Here is a 22705-nt window from a genome sequence, read left to right as displayed (position 1 = left end):
CCTAAAAAAATCAAAAAACAGCCTATTTCAAAATCGAATTTCAAAGTCTTCAAGCACGAGTTGGAAGCAATTATCACTTGTGTGAGTCCAGAGTCTCTCTGACAATAACACACACTGCAAAATTATATAAGTACTTGGATGTGATATTGATCTTAATTGTTTAACAATCCAGTCAGTAAAAAACACTATTGCTTTAAATACCATGGTTACCACTGGATAATTTTAGTCCATCCACTGAAAGCCACCATGGACAAGCAGTTGGGGATTTTGTGTGTGTACTTTTTGTGTTTGTATGGAAGTCTGAGCAGCGGGGTGAACGGAGATTTTCCACAAGGTAATTGTCTTTACATAACTCAGTTAATGTGATATGGTTAGTGATTATTATCAAGAACATACAGAACAGAATATTTCTCTTTTATGTATGTAGGTGTATATTTCTTGTAGATGTGTAGTTTTCTACTTTTCATTCATATACATTTAAGTACAAAAATCGTCTCTTTCTGAAAACATCATTTGTTGTGACGAATAAACCAACAGCTGAAAAATGAAATCATAAATCAAATCAAGGAAAAGCTAAAAGTCTTCTACAGTTAAATTCATAGTGAAAATGTCTCCGCCTGGTATCACCCTCAAGTGTACACATCTAACTAATAGCATATTTATTTGATATAAAAATAAAAGCTCTAACATAAATTGCACATTTACGTAAAGATGCTCAACAACATCAAAACAATGACCAAGACCATTGGAACCAATTCTCAGAATTTTCCAAACCAAACAAATTATAACGGAGCATTAAAACTACAAGTCAATGTGCAAACTGTAATTAATACAATTAGATTCTTGAGAATATTTTCATATTTCAGCATTGGCAGTAATTAGTTCAAATTGATCTTTATATGGACGATTAAACTTGTACAAGGAAAATCACACACAAGATGTACCACAAACTTATTACCGGTACTTGCTTTTTAACAATCTGTAACACTTAATTTCAGATTTGTTATTTAAACTGACATTGTAGACGACTACAGCATGAAATTCTAAATGCAGACTGGTCAAATGAAGATTAAAGATGATGCCATATTTAATTTACTCAATGACAGTATAATTGTCAGTAACTCTGTCTTCAACACATTACAGTCCTGAAGAACAGCAAGCTGGACAAGCACGATGTTCGAGTCAGGTAAGAGTTTATCCCAGTAACACACATATGCCTTTCCAGTGATGTTTTCATGTGTAATTATGTTTTTTATGCATATCTCTTTCCTAAAAGTCTGAATGTTCCAGACCACACTGGGATGACAGTGTCTGGAAACAGTTATCAGAAAGTCTGGCAGAAGTTTGGGATCCAGAGCACAACTGAACGAGATGCTTTCCTTAATGAATCATTCCCCACTGGATTCAAATGGGCCACCTCAAGTGAGTCCTTCAAGGTTGAAGGTGCCTGGAAAGCAGGGGGGAAGGGAGAGTCCATCTGGGACCATTTCGGCCATGAAAGGCTAGCCTATGGGAATCAGACGGCTGACTTAGCTTGTGACAGTTACAACAAGGTGGATTACGATCTCTACCACCTGCGAGGTCTTCAAGTCAACACCTACCAGTTTTCCATCTCCTGGGCCCGTATTTTCCCTTCAGGCCTCCGGGGCAGTCAATCAGAGAAAGGGGCTCTCTACTATGACAAGCTGATCAATGCTCTCATTGAATCTGGCATAGAGCCTGTTGTTACTCTCTACCACTGGGATCTGCCTCAGGCTCTCCAGGTCAACGGTGGATGGAAAAACACTGCCATCATTGAAGCCTTCAAAGACTATGCAGACTTCTGCTTCTCCAGATTTGGAGACAGGGTCAAGACCTGGAACACATTCAGCAGCCCTTGGGTGGAGAGTTATGCTGGGTATGGCACTGGTGAGCATGCCCCCAGCATAAAGGATTATGCTGTTTCGTCTTATCAGGTGAGAGTTATGTGCTAAATATAATTAAATTGTATGTGGTTTAAAGGTTGCACTGATGCATTAACCTTATAATTTGCTTTTGCCTTTTAAGGTCACTCATAATATGCTCAAGTCCCATGCTGAGGCCTGGCATGTCTACAATGACAAGTATAGAAGCACTCAAGGTGGGAAAGTGGGCATTGCACTGAACTCTGACTGGGCTGAGCCAAAGGATGCGGTCAGACCTGAAGACATAGAAGCTGCTGATCGCTACCTGCAGTTCATGCTAGGCTGGTTTGCACATCCCATATTTGTAAATGGAGATTATCCTCCAACACTCAAAGCACAGGTTGAAAAGAAAAGAAGTGATTGTCCACCCGCTGTGGCTCCAGTACTTCCAGTATTTAGTTCCTCAGAAAGTCAGAGGATAAAGGGTTCTGCTGACTTTTTTGGATTAAACCATTATACTTCTCGTTTGGTCAGAATCAGTAATGGTGGGTGTGCTGCTAATCCTCAGGGAGTTGGTGACTTCCACACACATGTTGACCTCTCATGGCCTTCTACAGCTTCTGACTATATCTATTCTGTACCATGGGGACTTAGAAGGCTCCTAAACTACATTTCCACGGAATACTTGAATGTTACGAAAGTGCCTATTTACATAACTGGGAATGGGATGCCAACAGAATACAGTGGGGACAGCCTGAATGACACCAGCAGAATTGAGTACATGAAGAGTTACATCAATGAGGCCCTGAAAGGTCAGTGTTTGGAAACATGTCTGATAATAAATATAAATAAATATTTAATGTAGGTGGGATTAATTCTTACTTTGTGCTTTATGTGCATCCATTTCATAGCAATTGTCACTGATGGAGTGGATGTTCAGCGATTCACAGTGCAGTCACTCATGGATGGATTTGAAGGAAAACAAGGCTACAGCCAGAGATTTGGTCTTCACTATGTCAACTTTGAAGTTCCAGATAGACCAAGACTCCCAAAGCAATCAGCCTATTTCTACAACCAGCTGATCAAGAAAAATGGTTTTGGTTCACTCAAATCTAAAGTTTTCAGAGGGGTAGAAATGCCACTTACCCACCGTTCAGCAGGTTTACCAGCATCAGAGGTTCCAGCTAAATCAAAGGTTGTCTTCGAGAAGTTCTCACGTCAGTCAAAATTCCAGAGATCAGTGTATCACTATGGCAGTTTCCCACAAGGCTTCAGTTGGGGAGTTTCATCTTCAGCCTATCAAATTGAAGGTGGATGGAACGCAGACGGGAAGGGGCCCAGTGTCTGGGATGTCTACACTCACAAACCTGGCAGTGTTGCTAGTGATGCTAATGGAGATGTAGCCTGTGATAGTTACAACAGACTTGATGAAGACCTGTACATGCTGCGAGCTCTGGAGGCGAAATCTTACAGATTCTCTTTGTCCTGGTCCAGGATCTTTCCTAATGGTAGGCGTTCCTCCCTGAACCAGAAAGGTGTTGACTACTACAACAGACTCATTGATGGCCTCTTAGAATCCAAAATCACCCCCATGGTGACACTCTATTACTGGGACCTCCCACAGGCTTTGCAAGACATCAGTGGATGGGAAAATCCTCAACTGATTGACATTTTTAATGACTTTAGTGACTTCTGCTTCGCTACCTTTGGCAACAGAGTGAAATTTTGGATGACCTTCAACCAGCCTCACACAATTGCGTGGTCAGGATATGGAATTGGACAGATCCCACCGAATGTTCATGAACCAGGAACTGCTCCGTACAGAGTTGCACACAACCTGATCAAAGCACACGCCAAGGCCTACCATACGTACAATGACAATTATCGCAATTCCCAACGTGGTTTGGTTTCCATTGCCCTCAGTACTGATTGGGTTGAACCTAGAGATGTCAATGATATCCGTGAAGTGGCGGCTGCTGACCGTGCATTACAGTTCCAACTGGGTTGGTTTGCACACCCCATTTTCAAGAATGGTGACTATCCTGATATAATGAAGTGGCAAGTTGCAAACAAAAGTGACCTACTCGAACTTCCACAGTCAAGGCTACCTTCCTTCACTGAAGAAGAGAAGAAATTCATCAAGGGAACTGCTGACATGTTCTGTATAAATCATTACACAACAAAAATTGCAAGCCACATTACAGCTCCATTTGACCCTCCGTCCTATGAATCTGACTGGGATGTTTCACTAACAGAGGAGACCAGTTCGCCATATACGGCCTATATGTACCAGAGAGCTGTATCGTGGGGCTTGAGAAGACTCCTTAACTGGATCAAAGAAGAGTACGGAGATCCAGACATTTACATTACAGAGAATGGAGTGCCTACAAATTCTTCTGTTAACATCTGGGATGATATTGAAAGAGTTTTTTATTACAAGACCTATGTCGACGAGGCTCTCAAAGGTGCACTGCTATAAACAGATTTCATAAAACACATTTTATGATTACCATAGCTGTTTTACATTTTGATAGTTATTTTTTGTGTGTGTTTGTATTTAAAGCCTCTCAGCTTGATGGTGTGAAGGTGAAAGGCTACGTGGCAACATCACTAATGGATTCTTTGGAGTGGCGGAATGGATACAACTTTACATTTGGTTTGCACCATGTGGACTTCAGTAACCCAAACCGGCCAAGGTCACCCAAGTACTCTGCTCATTACTACTACCACATCATGAAAGATAACGGTTTCCCTACAAATTTAGAGGAGAAGATTTATGGACATTTCCCAAAAAAATTCATTTGGGGTACTGCTACAGCTGCATACCAGGTAACTGTTGAAATGACGCCCCAACATTAATGCTTGAATTTCAAGTACTCTGTTTTCATCTATTGGAATCTTTCTTATACATTTGCTGTTTACAGATTGAAGGGGCTTGGAGAGCAGATGGAAAAGGTCTCAGCATCTGGGACAAGTTTGCTCATACTCCAGGGAAAATGGCGAATCAGGACACTGGGGACTTGGCCTGCGACAGTTACAATAGAATAGAAGATGATATTAAGTTATTGAAGCAGCTTAACGTGTCCCATTATCGTCTCTCCATATCCTGGCCAAGGGTACTTCCTGATGGCACCACCAAACACATTAATGAGGCTGGAATCAACTACTACCAAAGAGTGTTGGATGCTCTGCTTGCTGCAAATATCCAACCATGTGTATGTTTGATCATTTCCAGCATTTTAAAAAGAAGAAAAAAAAGACCCTGTAATGGTAAATTGGTCAATTTGGTAATCTTAACTATTTTTCCTTTACTGTCAGGTCACCCTGTACCATTGGGACCTTCCGCAAGCTCTGGAAGATGTTGGGGGCTGGGAAAATGAGACTATTGTTGACAGATTCAAGGAATATGCTGACCTAATGTTTAGCCGTCTGGGCCCCAAAGTGAAAGTTTGGATCACCATAAATGAGCCGTTCAATGTAGCTTATATTGGTTATGGCATTGGAATTGCTGCCCCAGGTATGTTTGAAGCTTTATTTTTTTTTAAAAAAAAAAAGAAAAGAAAAAATGGTTCTGAGCATTTTCATGACAAGTTATTTAGCAAGTTTAAGTTTTACCCTGCAATTTGTCATTGTTTAGAAACAAATTGTACTCTGTAAACCAATTATTGGCCAAAACATGGTATTTGTAAACCTAATCGAGCACATTGGCTTCAAATGTGTCTATTAATCTGTCTGTTTTAACAGGGTACACTGACCGACCAGGCACTCTGCCCTACATTGTTGGTCACAACATTATTAAAGCACATGCTGAGGCTTGGCATGTCTACAATGACAAATACCGGGCCCAACAGAAAGGCATGATCTCCATTTCCGTTAACTCTGACTGGACAGAACCCAGGAATCCCTATAAGCAGGAAGATATTGATGCAGCTGAACGTGTACTGCAGGTACGCCAATTCTTCATTATTTTACAAGATATCTGTACGGCAACAATCTCAAACAGGCTCTTATTTTGTCTCTTTTTGTGCAGTTCTTCATTGGGTGGTTTTCCCATCCCATATTTAAAGGTGACTACAGTGAGATGATGAGGACAATCGTTCGAGAACGGAGTCTGGCTGCTGGTCTACCACAATCCCGGTACTATACAGACTGAAATTCTAACCAGAAAGAGAAATAAAGTATATACAAGTGTATGTTTAGTACATTTGCCAATTATGATTTTAAATTGCTATTTCTTGAGTAAATTCAGTTTCTCCTCCATTGTTTTAGACTGCCTGAGTTTACTCCAGAGGAGATCAGAAGAATCAACGGCACCTATGATTATTTTGGATTCAACCATTACACCAGTGTCCTGGCATTCAATGTGGACCATGGAAACAATCAGCACTACGAGGCAGACAAGTAAACAATACCATCACCTTTAAATGCTGATTAATTCACATAATTTCTCTCTTTATTGTGCATGCTGTCGGAACTTTAAAATCCAACTGATATGACCTTTACAGGGGTGCAGCAGTAATGTCTGATCGTACCTGGCTGGAAGCAGGTTCGCCCTGGTTGAAGGTTGCACCATTTGGATTCCGCAGGATACTGAGGTTCATCAAGGAAGAGTATGGAAATCCACCACTCCTTGTAACAGAGAATGGAGTGTCAGAGCATGGCCCTGTTGACCTAAATGACATTCACAGGATCTACTACTACGAAAAATACATCAACGAGGCACTCAAAGGTATCAAAACACTCTCGTGGAATATAATTAAGACCAGGACAGAGGGAAGGGAGAGACAAAGATAATGATGTCTCATATAAAGTATGGCTGCAGGAAAATAGTTTGTGGCAATTCTGTTCTTTCTAATAAAAAACTAGACACTGGATTCTAGTCATAAGAAATAAACATTCATCATGAGTATTTGCAGTTTTTAGAAATTGATATTTGTGTTCTTTCAGCTTACTTGCTGGATGGAGTGAATCTTATTGGTTACACTGCTTGGTCAATGATGGACAACCTGGAGTGGAACGCTGGCTATACAGAAACATTTGGCCTTTTCTACGTCAACCGCTCAGACCCTGCACTTCCTCGAATGCCCAAGGCCTCAGCATCATTTTATATCAACATGATAAAATGCAACGGATTCCCAGACCCTGCCTTAGGACCCCATGAGTGCTTGAACCCTGACACTGGAGGTAACACAGATTTGGTCGTTACCTGTTCTGAAAGATGAATGGATGGTGCAAACGATAAATGCATGTATATGAATACCACATTCATATTGTGTGCACAAACACTTTAAAACTGTAAAAACAAGCAGATGCGAAGCTTGTGAGAATGCAAAGCAACTGCCTTTTAAACCAACAAAATAAAGCAAGGTATAGTGGAATTAGTTAGAGGCACTTGTTTGCAGATGTTTTTTTTCTTTGGACAGAGTCGGGCTATTTTTTATGAGAGATTGGTGTTACTGTCCCAACCCAGCAAATAAGCCTTCCCAAAATAATGTAACCCAGAAAAAAAGTTTACATTTACTGTCATCAGCTTGTTCCAAATGAAAATTATGTCCTTGTTGTGTGTCTTTTGTACAGGAACAACTACGCCAACGACTACCACCACTGTGAAACCCGTGACTGGAGGTAAATAGATGTGGCGGTTAGCGCTTCTGAAAGATGAATTAATGAATGCAAGGTGCAAACATTGACTACATGCAAACAAATACCACATTAATCTTGTGCATACAAAAACTTCACTGTAAAAACATGCTAGTGCAAGTTAAAGGAGGACTATTTGTTTGCCAGCTGACTTCCTAGAGTCTTGCTATCACTGTGAGAATGCAAAGCAACCCCTGTTAACAAACAAAATAAAGGAAGGTATACTGTTAATTAGTTAAAGGCTCTTGTAGGAAGACGTTTTTTCCTTTGGACAGAGTCAGGCTAATTTTAGTAGAGAGTGGAGTTACAACCCAGCAAATAATCCTTCCCAAAATTATGTAACCTGAAAAAAGTTTAGTTTCACTGTCATCAGCTTGTTTGAAATGAAAATGACATCCTTGGTGCCTGTCTTTTGTTCAGGAACAACTAAGCCAACGACTACCACCACTGTGAAACCTGGGACTGGAGGTTAAGTGACACAGATTTGATGTTTACCTGATCTGAAAGATGAATGGTTGAGTTCAAAATAAAAATAACATCTTTGGTGCCTGTCTTTTGTTCAGGAACAACTAAGCCAACGACTACCACCACTGTGAAACCTGAGACTGGAGGTAAAGTGACACAGATTCGATGTTTTCCTGATCTGAAAGATGAATGGATGTGTTCAAAATGAAAATTCCATCCTTGGTTCCTGTCTTTTGTGTAGTAACAAGTGGACCAGTCACTGACATTGCTGTGTGGTTCCTGGGTATAAAGCTCTCCGCCAGTGACGCTGAGGTTGGACTCAACACCATATTTGCTCTACTGGTTGTCGCAGTGTTGGGAGTCGTGTGTTTGTCCTTGTTCGCTGTTAAGGCAAAAAAACACTCCAAGGGAAAGCTCAATTTTGAGAGTATGCGCCTGGAGAAAAGATTTTAAGGGTGAACAAACTCAGATGTAATAGTCCAAGTCCTTATCATAGGCACATATACACAGGTTAACTGAAGGCAGCCTATGACACTATTTATTTAATGTGTTTAGCATACATGATCTGCATTACATTGTGAAACAAAAGATATTGAACCACATGTCCACGCTTGTGGCGATTTTCTGAAGTCCGTCATCTGTTGTGCTATTTATCAGTACCATTTATTTTCTGTTAATAATCCAGTTTCTTATGTGAAATAATTTGTTTATAAGGTTAAATATAATTGTGTTGTACAGATTAAAATCATATCATGTCTTGATGAATATTCAGTCTTCCAGGTCATGGTACAAAAAAACTAGCCTGAACAAGGGCAAAGGGACTTGTAGAGTTTCCTGAAGATGTTTTACCATTCATCCAAGAAGACTCTACAGTTCTGATACACATAGCTCCTCTTTAACCTGGAGCTGTGTGGCGCAGAAATCACTCAATGCCACTAGAGGTCACTGTAGGATTACACTGTCACAGTCTTCTGAGCACCTGGCAACCAACCTCACAGTTAAGGCTCTTTCAATGTGCATTACTTTACGATGGAATCAGTATTTTAGTGACAAGCATATGTGATATCGATGCTATAAAATGGTTTTCATCTGTTTATCCAATAAGTTAACAACTACAAGATACTGCACCTTTAATTCTGGACGATGTTAAGGTGTTTCTGACATTTGTTGTACAAACTAATTTCATGTTTTAGATACTTGAGGCACTGTATTACTGATTATTCAGTACAATAATCATATAACATGCTTCCTGTGATAATTCTACGGTATAGTTACATGTTTTAGTGGTGTTCATCAGTTAGTGTTTACTGCAAACATTTTCCAAAATAATTTGGCTTTAAACTAGTATTATGTGATATTATTCAGATCATGGGACACCACTTTAACAAGAGTTTATTTGAATCTGTTCTCATTTTCGTGTAGAGTTTAGGATGAACTTGGCTTGAATTTGCAAAGTATCGGATTAGAAAATGTATCACCTCATCCAAATAAAGATTTTGCTGTATGATATTCTCCAAAAACTGTCATTGTCTTTTACAAATATAGAAGATTTTTTTGTGATTTTCTTTGTGTGTTTTTGAGTGTTGTGAATCCTGTCATAAAAAACACACCTGGGCTACTTGAAATGTGGCATCTGTTGTAAAGAAAAAACACTGACCAAAGTACCAAAGTACTAGCAATACAAGAATTATTTATTTATTTATTGTGGTATGAAAGTAGATGTGAGTGATTTCTACATTGAGACATGTAATAGACAGTGCTGATCAATTATAAAAGAAGCTTTATGCTATTTGTCAGGGTGGAGAACATCTTAAGAAGATAAAGTTGTTTTGTAACCTGGAGCAAAGGTACCATGTCCACGGTCAATGCTGGCTGCAGTTGATTCATTTAAAGTGATCTGTTTCCAAATCAAATAAATAAAACCACCAGGCACATACAGATGCAGCTAATTTTTAAAACCGAGACAGAGAGTATTTTATCTAGACAATACTTTTCACACTGCTGATACAACTACAGGCTATCAGAGTCCAATATATTTATATCTAATACATCTGAACCATAGATAGATTCTGGTAATCTGGTGATTCTGTAATAATAATAATAATGAATAATGCATTGGTTTTATATAGCACTTTTCCATTCTAGATGTTCAAAGTGCTTACAATTGATTGCATTATTCATTCACTCACACAGTCACACCCTGGTGGCGGTTTACAGACGGAAACGTAGCTGCCAAATTTCAGCAATGCCCTCTCCAACGAGCACCAAATATCACTCACCTACAAGCACACACCAGGGAGCCAATGTAAACCTCTATCTTATTATAAAACATGAAGTCTGTGCAGGTCAAACTGACACACACGCAAGCATGCACGCACACACGCACACATCTACCTACCTACCTACCTAAAGTTTGACGTAAGAGGGCCCATTGTATTATTGTAAAAAAAAACAATAACATGATGACTTTGATAATATGATTGACACCTGGTAGATATCTCATCTTATACTACCACTAGAGTCGAGGGGGTTGCTGGAGTCTATCCGAGAGAGGCGAGAGAACAGGACAGGTAGCCAGTCCATCGCAGAGCTAAAGCAGAGACAAAAAAACATTCACACTCACATTCAATTTACAGTCACTAATTAACCTAACAAGCATGTCTTTGGGGGTGGGAGGAAACATCATCTTAAGATGATGACCATACTGGATGTAAGCTGCTATTGTGTGCATTTTCTTTTACATATTTTATTTTTTTAAATACTGGAGAGTAATTATTTTTGTCATTTTAGGTTCTTAGAAATGGTGACCAGAGGTGTTTTACGTTGGTGCTTAAATCTAAATTACTTAACCACATATATTTAGTCAATATCAATTACATTTTGTCAGATACATACCAAATATTAATTGATTTTTGTTGAATAATTGCTTTGTATTTACTAGATATTCTTGAGCTGTGTTAACAGGGATGGGGCTATATACACCCACCTGGGCTGCAGCTCTTTGTTTTTTAGACTGCTGCCAACTTGTAGTGTTATTTCATCAAATTTCATTTTTACAGTTCCAGTTAGGGTACCTCCCTTGTAATTGAATACCCTAGTTGCACTACAGCAACTAAATTAAACTGTATCAAGTTCAAGTTCAGATGAAAAAATTCTCTTGTGAAATATTTGTGAACCGTTGACCTCCATCTCAAAGAATCGGAATCGAGAATCGTTTAGAACAGTAATCAAAATGAAGAATCAGAAAAGGAACCGTTAAAATCCAAACGATGCCCAACCCTATTGACCATTGCAAACAAAATAAAATAAAATAAAAAGGTTATTAAGATGCTCCGCTAAGCTCCTTCATTTGGAACAAAAGGGAGCCCTGTCTCAAGATGACAAAACTTCAAGGTGGTGGTGGTGGTTTTGGCAGTGGCACTCACAGTGAACAGGAACATGTAGTAGAACCTGGGCAGTAAGGCCCAGTGAAGGTTTCCAGGCAGATTTCTATAACTCCAGCAACACATGATGACTGAAATATGATTGGATGAAATCTCAAATGCAAAGTTGCACTGGCAGAAGCACTGTAGCTGAGAGGCAAGATGTTATTGGAAATGATCTAATAAGATTTAAAGCTGATTTGTGCACTTTTTGTGATTGATATTGTTCAGACTGAACTACCTTAATGAAATAATGTACCCATTAACATGGCAGTTTGTGCAGACATTTATGGAGGGTATGGTTTCATTGTGTTGATACCAAGGTAATCACAAGTTGTGGTTTATGAATTATTTCAGTAAATTGAGTTTTATCTGGCCTGAAGATTTCTAGTACCACTGTATTGTTAGTCATGTTCGATAAGTCTCCTTTTTGTGAAAACCTTCCACGAATTCTACGTAACATAGAAGAGTGAGTGCTTATCCATTATAAAAGAAAGTTTATTGCCTGGTTGGTAATTAAATTTGTAACCTGGAACAAAGGTACCATGTCCATGGTCATTGCTGACTGCAGTAGGTTCATTTAGAGTGGCCTGTATCCAAGGCGATTTAATAAAAACATAATATGTCTTTGAACTTCACTCCCAGGAATGTTAAGTGTTCAATCACATTATTGAAATGTGAGAACATTGTGTGAAGGCTTTCATAAAATATCCTCTCAATATAGATAATGGGAATCCATTGTCCACGACCTGATGAGTGTCCTTGGACAGTTCAGATTCAAGTAATCATTAAACACAGACAGCAGCTCGTATCACTCAATAAGAATTCGGATCTGTGAAACATGACAGGATAGAGATATCATTTAGGAAAAGAGATAACACCAGTGGATACAGGATGTAATATGTTCCACAATAAGGTACTTGGTGATCACGCCAAAAAATCTGGCGTATTGTGCGTGTCATAAATAAGACAGTTAGTAATGCATTATTAGACTCTCAGATGTGCTTAAAAACTATACTGTATATATACACATATACCAGCCATATTCTCAATGTACTGGCAAAACAATGACTAGTCCTGAACTTTTATACAAATTTAGTAACTGAAATTAATCCTGTAATTCTGCCCAGTGGGACGCTGTAAAACAGGTGGGACGTAGTTATGCAGATGTCATGGTGCTGCCACTCACATGTGAAGTCGAGTCTTTGAGTGATTATGCAGAAAGTTTTGTGGTATTTCTGTTAAATATATTGAAAAGCAGCACAGTCAGAGAAAATGGATAACAGCCTTCATGCAGTGATGTGTTTCATGATTCACTGAATCATTTAGTCAGCAGTCAAGATATTTTTAGATTGAATTATTTTTTACATTTTGTCAGACAGTCTCATATTGATGAATTTATTTATGAACAGGTTCAAGAAATAGCTTATGGTCTACTTTTAAGTTTAAATAACGTACTTACTATGATTAATTTACCTTTTTTATATAATAGAAAAAATAATATGATTATGAATGATTCATTTGTTGCTTGTTAAAAACTGCATTCAAATATTCATGTGGTCCAGGATCACAAAAGGTTACAGCAGGTGAAGGCTGTTATCATAACAACATGTTATACTCTGTACCAGGTGTCTTGTCTATAAAATGACCTTACTAGGAGGTCCTCTATAGATACAGGTTCATTTTATGAGAGGGTGACAGATCAAATTAACTCTGTGGGTGAATCTCACCTGAAATCAACATGTATATTTCCTACTGCAATAACAGAAACTCTAAACAATCTTAATACATTTTAAGCTTTGTGTTTAAAATATATCCATATCAGACTGATCAGAAAATAGCTACATAAGCTTAGCTACGTGGTTGAGCTTGAGAAACAACCTACACGTGTCCAAGGTTTAGCATTAACTTAACCTGATTTCATGTTATGTTCATACTGATTTATGCAACCTGCCTGCTGGTCCCTCCACTGGACATCCAATAGAAACTCCAGGATTTGTTTTGATTCATATTTATGGAACCAAAGTCCATTGACTCCCCCACAAAACCTGATATTAATTACACCAAACCACTCACATAATGCAATTAGATCTGGATTTTATAAGTTTTACCTATCATTGAACCTTGAATGTACCAATAGATAAAGAGATTATTTCCTCTGAGAGTTACTTTCTGTCATTGATTATTAAAAGTACCTTTGTGTTTGTGAAATTGGTTGCATAAGGAGCATTTCACTGGCCGTGCAAGTACTCAGAATGATGAATAAGTTAAATGCCACAGGACACATTTAAAGTAAAGCAAGGACATTTGTTACATTATTTTTTTCTTATCATGCACATTTCATAAAAAAACACCTGTAAAACACACAAAAAAGTGAGTGAATTCTATGTTGGCGATATTTAACCTCTCATAGATTCGATTAGTCATGTTTCTGCAGCTCAATAGACTGAGTATGTTTGGAGGTAACAGTTGGATGGATAGTGTGTCAGAGATTTGAGTTGACCTTAAAATACTTCATACTTATATACTCTATTGTTTGAACTTAATTTTCTACTAAGATACATTATTTACGTGTGTGTTTAAATAAGTGTTCTACTCCCTGCCTCATTGCTTGAAATAAATTAATATTTATTGTATTTCAAGGTCTTCAAGCATGAGCAGAAGTCGGAAGCAGTTATCACATGTGAGTCCAGAGTGTCTCTGAACTTATGACACAGCTGCAATAAAACACTGCACACGTGCAATAATTGTAATGTCACATTAATCTTAATTGTTTAACAATCTACCCAGAAAAAAAAACTGTTGCTTTAAATACCAGGACTACTACTTGATAATTTCAATCCATCCACTAAAAGCCACCATGAAGAAGCTATTGGGGGTTTTGTGTCTGTATTTTTTGTGTTTGTATGGAAGTCTGAGCAGCGGGGTGAATGGAGATAATCTACAAGGTAAGTCTTTACATAGCTCAGTTAATGTGATATGGTTAGCGATATTACCAAGAACATACAGAACAGAATATTTCTCTTTTATGTATGTATGTAAGTGTATATTTCTTATAGATATGTGTTTTTCTACTTTCATTCATATATATTTAGGTATAACAATCTTCTCTTTCTGACAACATCATTTGTTGTGACAACTAAACCAACAAACTGCTAAAAAACAAAAAGAATATATCAAATAAAGGAAAAGCTACAAGTCTTATACAGTTAAATTCATAGTGAACTCATATCTCTGTCTGGTATCACTGAAAAGTGTACACAGATAACTTGATAAAAATAAAAGCTCTAGCACAATTTGCAACATCTGCTGAACAACATCAAAACAATGACCAAGACCATTGGAACCAATCTTCACTATTTTCCATAACCAAACAGATTATAATGGAGCATTAAAGCTACAAGTCAATGTGCAAGGTGTAATTAGTACTACGGGATGATAACAATAACAGTTGCAATTGTTGAGAATGTTTTCATATTTATCACATATCAGTGATTAGTTCAAATTGGTCTTTATATGGACGATTAAAGTGTTACAAGGAAAATCACACGCAAGATGTACCACAACGTTATTACTTGTTTTTTTACAACCTGTAACAGTCAATACAGATTTGTTATTTAAACTGACATTGCAGACGACTACAGCAAGAAGTTATAAATGCAGACTGGTCAAATAAAGTTGAGAAGATGATGCCATATTTACTTTACTCTATGACAGTGTAATTATCAGTAACTCTGTCTTCAACATATTACAGTCCTGAAGCACAGCGAGCTGGACAAGCAGGATGTTCAACTCAGGTAAGAGTTTATCCCAGTAACAAACATATGCCTTTCCAGTGATGTTTTCATGTGTATTTATGTTTTTTTATGCATTTCTCTTTTTTAAAAGTCGGAATGTTCCAGACCACACTGGGATGACAGTGTCTGGAAACAGTTATCAGAAAGTCTGGCAGACCTTTGGGGCCCAGAGCAGAGTGGAACGAGATGCTTTCCTTAATGAATCATTCCCCACTGGATTCAAATGGGCCACCTCAAGCGAGTCCTTCAAGGTTGAAGGTGCCTGGAAAGCAGGTGGGAAGGGAGAGTCCATCTGGGACCATTTCGGCCATGAAAGGCTAGCCTATGGGAATCAGACGGCTGATTTAGCTTGTGATAGTTACAACAAGGTGGATTACGATCTCTACCACCTGCGAGGTCTTCAAGTCAACACCTACCAGTTTTCCATCTCCTGGGCCCGTATTTTCCCTTTAGGCCTCCGGGGCAGTCAATCAGAGAAAGGGGCTCTCTACTATGACAAGCTGATCAATGCTCTCATTGAATCTGGCATAGAACCTGTTGTCACTCTCTACCACTGGGATCTGCCTCAGGCTCTCCAGGTCAACGGTGGATGGAAAAACACTGCCATCATTGAAGCCTTCAAAGACTATGCAGACTTCTGCTTCTCCAGATTTGGAGACAGGGTCAAGACCTGGAACACATTCAGCAGCCCTTGGGTGGAGAGTTATGCTGGGTATGGCACTGGTGAGCATGCCCCCAGCATAAAGGATTATGCTGTTTCGTCTTATCAGGTGAGAGTTATGTAACAACTATAATGAAATTCTATATGGTTTAATGGTTGCACTCATGCATTAACCCTATACATTTTGCTTTTGCCTTTTAAGGTCACTCATAATATGCTTAAGTCCCATGCTGAGGCCTGGCATGTCTACAATGACAAGTATAGAAGCACTCAAGGTGGGAAAGTGGGCATTGCACTGAACTCTGACTGGGCTGAGCCAGACTCCTCTAAACCTGAAGACATAGCAGCTGCTGATCTCTACCTGCAGTTCATGCTGGGCTGGTTTGCACATCCCATATTTGTAAATGGAGATTATCCTCCAACACTCAAAGCGCAGGTTGAAAAGAAAAGGGATTGTCCACCATCTGTGGCTCCAGTACTTCCAGTATTTAGTTCCTCAGAAAGTCAGAGGATAAAGGGTTCTGCTGACTTTTTTGGATTAAACCATTATACTTCTCGTTTGGTCAGAATCACTAATGGGGGGTGTGCTGCTAGTCCTCAGGGAGTTGGTGACTTCCACGCACATGTGGACCCCTCATGGCCTTCTACAGCTTCTGACTATATCTATTCTGTACCATGGGGACTTAGAAGGCTCCTAAACTACATTTCCAAAGAATATCTAAATGTTAAGAAAGTCCCTATTTACATAACTGGGAATGGGATGCCAACAGCATACAGTGGGGACAGCCTGAATGATACCAGCAGAATTGAGTACATGAAGAGTTACATCAATGAGGCCCTGAAAGGTTAGTGTTTGGAAACGTGTCTGATAATAAATATAAATGAATATTAAATATAGGTGAGATTAATTCTTACTTTGTGCTTTATGTGCATCCATTTCATAGCAATTGTCACTGATGGAGTGGATGTTCAGCGATTCACAGTGCAGTCACTCATGGATGGATTTGAAGGAAAACAAGGCTACAGCCAGAGATTTGGTCTTCACTATGTCAACTTTGAAGTTCCAGACAGACCAAGACTCCCAAAGCAATCAGCCTATTTCTACAACCAGCTGATCAAGAAAAATGGTTTTGGTTCACTCAAATCTAAAGTTTTCAAAGGGGTAGAAATGCCACTTACCCACCGTTCAGCAGGTTTACCGGCATCAGAGGTTCCAGCTAAATCAAAGATTGTCTTCGAGAAATTCTCACGCCAGTCAAAATTCCAGAGATCAGTGTATCACTATGGCAGTTTCCCACAAGGCTTCAGTTGGGGAGTTTCATCTTCAGCCTATCAAATTGAAGGTGGATGGAACGCAGATGGGAAGGGGCCCAGTGTCTGGGATGTCTACACTCACAAACCTGGCTCTGGTATTGCTGGTGATGCTAATGGAGATGTAGCCTGTGATAGTTACCACAGACTTGATGAAGACCTGTACATGCTGCGAGCTATGGAGGTGAAGTCTTACAGATTCTCTTTGTCCTGGTCCAGGATATTTCCTGATGGTAGGCGTTCCTCCCTGAACCAGAAAGGTGTTGACTACTACAATAGACTCATTGATGGCCTCTTAGAATCCAATATCACCCCCATGGTGACACTTTATCACTGGGACCTCCCACAGGCTTTGCAAGGCATCAATGGATGGGAAAATGTTCAACTGATTGACATTTTTAATGACTTTAGTGACTTCTGCTTTGCTACCTTTGGCAACAGAGTGAAATTTTGGATGACCTTCAACCAGCCTCACACAATTGCGTGGTCAGGTTATGGAATTGGACAGATCCCACCAAATGTTAAACAACCAGGCACTGCTCCGTACAGAGTTGCACACAACCTGATCAAAGCGCATGCCAAGGCCTACCATACATACAATGACAAGTATCGCAATTCCCAACATGGTTTGGTTTCCATTGCCCTCAATGCTGATTGGGTTGAACCTAGAGATGTCAATGATATCCGTGAAGTGGCGGCTGCTGACCGTGCCATGCAGTTTGAAGTGGGTTGGTTTGCACACCCCATTTTCAAGAATGGTGACTATCCTGAGACAATGAAGTGGCAAGTTGCAAACAAAAGTCAGCTCCAAGGTCTTTCAGAGTCAAGGCTACCTTCCTTCACTGAAGAAGAAAAGAAACTTATCAAAGGAACTGCTGACATGTTTTGTGTAAATCATTACACAACGAAGATAGTAAGCCACATTATGGCTCCATTTAATCCCCCGTCCTATGAATCTGACTGGGACTTTTCACTAGCAGAGGAGACCAGTTCACCAGTTACAGCGTATTTGTACCAGAGAGCTGTATCTTGGGGCATGAGAAGACTCCTTAACTGGATCAAAGAAGAGTACGGAGATCCAGACATTTACATTACAGAGAATGGAGTGGCTACAGATTATATGACCACCTGGGATGATATTGACAGAGTGTTTTATTACAAGACCTATGTCGACGAGGCTCTCAAAGGTGCACTGCTATAAATAGATTTCATTTCAACACATTTTATGATTACCATAGCTGCTTTACCTTTGATAATTATTTTTTGTGTGTTTGCTTTAAAAGCCTCTCAGCTTGATGGTGTGAAGGTGAAGGGATACATGGCAACATCACTAATGGATTCTTTCGAGTGGCGGAATGGATACAACTTTAAATTTGGGCTGCACCATGTGGACTTCAGTAACCCAAACCGACCAAGGTCACCCAAGTACTCTGCTCATTACTACTACCACATCATGAAAGATAACGGTTTCCCTACAAACTTAGAGGAGAAGATTTACGGTCATTTCCCAAAAGATTTCATTTGGGGCACCGCTACAGCTGCATACCAGGTAACTGTTGAAATGAAACCCTGTCATTAATGCTTGAATTTCAAGTACTCTGTTTTCATTGATTGAAATCTATCTTATACATTTGCTGTTTACAGATTGAAGGGGCTTGGAGAGCAGATGGAAAAGGTCTCAGCATCTGGGACACGTTTGCTCACACTCCAGGGAAAATGGCGAATCATGATTCTGGGGACTTGGCCTGCGACAGCTACAATAGAATAGAAGATGATATTAACTTATTGAAGCAGCTCAACGTGTCCCATTATCGTCTCTCAATATCATGGACAAGGGTACTTCCTGATGGCACCACCAAGCACATTAATGAGGCTGGAATCAACTACTACCATCGAGTGTTGGATGCTCTGCTTGCTGCAAATATCCAGCCATGTGTATGTTTGATTATTTCCAGCATCTCAAAAAGAAAAAAAACACCCTGTAATGGTAAATTGGTCAATTTGGTAATCTTAACTATTTTTCCTCCACTGTCAGGTCACCCTGTACCATTGGGACCTTCCGCAAGCTCTGGAAGATGTTGGGGGCTGGGAGAATGAGACTGTTGTTGACAGATTCAAGGAATATGCTGACCTAATGTTTAGCCGTCTGGGCCCCAAAGTGAAAGTTTGGATCACCATAAATGAGCCGTTCAATGTAGCTTATATTGGTTATGGCATTGGAATTGCTGCCCCAGGTATGTTTGAAGCTTTATTTAAAAAAAAAAAAAGAAAAAAAAAAGAAAAGAAAAAAGGTTTCTGAGCATTTTCATGACAAGTTATTTAGCAAGTTTAAGTTTTGCCCTGCAATTTGTCATTGTTTAGAAACAAATTGTACTCTGTAAACCAATTATTGGCCAAAACATGGTATTTTTAAACCTAATAAAGCACATTGGCTTCAAATGTGTCTATTAATCTGTCTGTTTTTACAGGGTACACTGACCGACCAGGCACTCTGCCCTACATTGTTGGTCACAACATTATTAAAGCACATGCTGAGGCTTGGCATGTCTACAATGACAAATACCGGGCCCAACAGAAAGGCATTATCTCCATTTCTGTTAACTCTGACTGGACAGAACCCAGGAATCCCTATAAGCAGGAAGATATTGATGCAGCTGAACGTGTACTGCAGGTACGCGAATTCCTTGATTATTTTACAAGATATCTGTATGGCAACAATCTCAAACAGGCTCTTATTTTGTCTCTTTTTGTGCAGTTCTTCATTGGGTGGTTTTCCCATCCCATATTTAAAGGTGACTACAGTGAGATGATGAGGACAATCGTTCGAGAACGAAGTCTGGCTGCTGGTCTACCACAATCCCGGTATTATACAGACTAAAATTCTAACCAGAAAGAGAAATAACCTCAGCTAAATGTAACTTGATGATTGTCTAAGGTTTTCCTTTGAATATTAGCCTCTAAAAGTATCTATACAAGTGTATGTTTAGTACATTTGCCAATCATGATTTTAAATTGCTATTTCTTGAGTAAATTCAGTCTCTCCTCCATTGTTTTAGACTGCCTGAGTTTACTCCAGAGGAGATCAAGAGAATCAACGGCACCTATGATTATTTTGGATTCAACCATTACACCAGTGTCCTGGCATTCAATGTGGACCATGGAAACAATCAGCACTACGAGGCAGACAAGTAAACAATACCATCACCTTTAAATGCTGATTAATTCACATAATTTCTCTCTTTATTGTGCATGCTATAAGAACTTTAAAATCTAATTGATATGACCTTTACAGGGGTGCAGCAGTAATGTCTGATCGTACCTGGCTGGAAGCAGGTTCGCCCTGGTTGAAGGTTGCACCATTTGGATTCCGCAGGATACTGAGGTTCATCAAGGAAGAGTATGGAAATCCACCACTCCTTGTAACAGAAAATGGAGTGTCAGAGCATGGTCCTGTTGACCTAAATGATACTCACAGGATCTACTACTATGACAAATACATCAACGAGGCACTGAAAGGTATCAAGACACTCTCATGGAATATAATTAAGATCAGGACAGAGGGAAGGGAGAGACAAAGATAATGATGTCTCATATAAAGTATGTCTGCAGGAAAATAATTTGTTTGCAATTCTGTTCTTTCTTATAAAAATAAACTCGAAACTAGATACTATTCATATGAATTAAACATTCATCATGAGTATTTGCAGTTTTTAAAGGTAATATTTGTGTTCTTTCAGCTTACTTGCTGGATGGAGTGAATCTTATTGGTTACACTGCTTGGTCAATGATGGACAACCTGGAGTGGAACGCTGGCTATACAGAAACATTTGGCCTTTTCTACGTCAACCGCTCAGACCCTGCACTTCCTCGAATGCCCAAGGCCTCAGCATCATTTTATATCAACATGATAAAATGCAACGGATTCCCAGACCCTGCCTTAGGACCCCATGACTGCTTGAACCCTGACACCGGAGGTAAAGTGACACAGATTTGGGGGTTACCGGTTCTGAAAGATGAATGGATGAATGTAAGGTGCCAATGATAAATGCATGTATATGAATACCACATTTATTTTGAGCGCACAAAAACTTCACTGTAAAAACAACCAGGTACCATTAAGGGAGGACTATTTGTTTGCCAGTTGACTTCCTAGAGTCTTGTTACTACTGTGAGAATACAAAGCAACTCCCCTTTTAACAAACGTCCAAAAAGTGTAATTAGTTCAAGGCTCCCGTAGGAAGATGTTTTTTTCCTTTAGACAGAGTCGGGCTATTCTTATTAGAGAGTGGTGTTATTGCATAACAAACGAATAAGCCTTCCCAAAATAATGTAGCCTGAAAACAAAGTTTAGATTTAGTGTCATCAGCTTGTTCAAAATGAAAATAATCCCTGGTGTCTGTCTTTTGTGTAGGAACAAGTGGACCAGTCACTGACATTGCTGTGTGGTTCTTGGGTATGAAGCTCTCCGCCAGTGACGCTGAGGTCGGACTCAGCACCACATTTGCTCTACTGATTGTCACAGTGGTGGGAGTCATATGTTTATCTTTGTTTGCCTTTAGGGCAAAAAAACTATCTAAGAAAAAGCAGAACATTGACAGTATAGGCCTGGAGAAAAGATTGTAAGGGTGAACAAACTCGGGTATAATAGAAGCACAATTTAACTGAAGGCTTTAACAGCCTACTTACAACATTATTTATTTAATATGTTTAACATATTGCATATTTAATGGACATGATCTGCATTGCATTGTGAAACAAAATATATTGAACCATGTTCAAGCAAGTTGCAACTTTCTGAAGTCCATCATCTGTTGTGCAATTTATCAGTACCATTTATTTTCTGTTAATAATCCAGTTTCTTATGTGAAATCATTTGTTCATAAGGTAAAATATAACTGTGTTGTTCAGATTAAAATCATATCATATCTTGATGAATATTCAGTCTTCCAGGTCATGGTACAAAAAAACTAGCCTGAACAAGGGCAAAGGGACTTGCAGAGTTCCTTGAAGATGTTTTACCATTCATCCAAGAAGACTCTACAGTTCTGATACACATAGCTCCTCTTTCACCTGCAGCTGTGTGGCGCAGAAATCGCTCATTGCCACTAGAGGTCACTGTAGGATTACACTGTCACAGTCTTCTGAGCACCTGGCCACCAGCCTTACAGTTAAGGCTCTTTCAATGTGAATTATTTTACGATGGAGTCACTATTTTAGTGACAAGCATATCCCAGATCCCAGATCATGGGATACCACTTTAACAGGAGTTTATTTGAATCTGTTCTCATTTTCATGTAGAGTTTAGGTTGAACTTGGCTTGAATCTGCACAGTATCAGATTACAAAATGTATCACCTCATCCAAATAAAGATTTTGCCTTATGATATTCTAGTAAAAGTTGTTCTTTTTATAAACATTGAAGATTTGTTTTTTGTTTTTTTCTGGACCATTGTCGAATACGTAATAAAACCCACATTCCGGCTACTTGAAAGGTAAAAAAAACTGACCAAAGTACTAGGAATACAAG

General features: G+C 39.2%; 2 protein-coding genes across 2 annotated transcripts; both read left to right on the top strand.

The window, feature by feature from the left end:
- Positions 1-237: 237 nt before the first annotated feature.
- LOC125017509 (lactase-phlorizin hydrolase-like) lies at positions 238-9548 on the top strand. The gene is made up of 17 exons (XM_047600779.1): positions 238-334; positions 1144-1186; positions 1277-1955; positions 2047-2695; positions 2795-4348; positions 4447-4712; positions 4808-5098; positions 5202-5400; positions 5628-5830; positions 5914-6020; positions 6153-6284; positions 6389-6612; positions 6831-7067; positions 7461-7508; positions 7944-7991; positions 8087-8134; positions 8230-9548. Exons 1-17 carry the CDS (start codon positions 247-249, stop codon positions 8439-8441), a joined length of 5028 nt encoding a protein of 1675 aa, XP_047456735.1. The 5' UTR covers positions 238-246; the 3' UTR covers positions 8442-9548.
- A 4685-nt stretch (positions 9549-14233) lies between these two features.
- LOC125017511 (lactase-phlorizin hydrolase-like) lies at positions 14234-22333 on the top strand. The gene is made up of 14 exons (XM_047600781.1): positions 14234-14358; positions 15165-15207; positions 15299-15977; positions 16071-16713; positions 16813-18366; positions 18463-18728; positions 18824-19114; positions 19215-19413; positions 19648-19850; positions 19935-20041; positions 20236-20367; positions 20472-20695; positions 20917-21153; positions 21591-22333. The coding sequence occupies exons 1-14, from the start codon at positions 14271-14273 to the stop codon at positions 21800-21802; spliced, it is 4878 nt and encodes a 1625-aa protein (XP_047456737.1). The 5' UTR covers positions 14234-14270; the 3' UTR covers positions 21803-22333.
- Positions 22334-22705: the final 372 nt, after the last annotated feature.

Source organism: Mugil cephalus, chromosome 12 (assembly GCF_022458985.1).
Source record: "Mugil cephalus isolate CIBA_MC_2020 chromosome 12, CIBA_Mcephalus_1.1, whole genome shotgun sequence".
NCBI lineage: Eukaryota > Metazoa > Chordata > Actinopteri > Mugiliformes > Mugilidae > Mugil > Mugil cephalus.
Note: the sequence above shows the minus strand (reverse complement) of the source record. Positions and strands in the feature narration are given on the sequence as shown.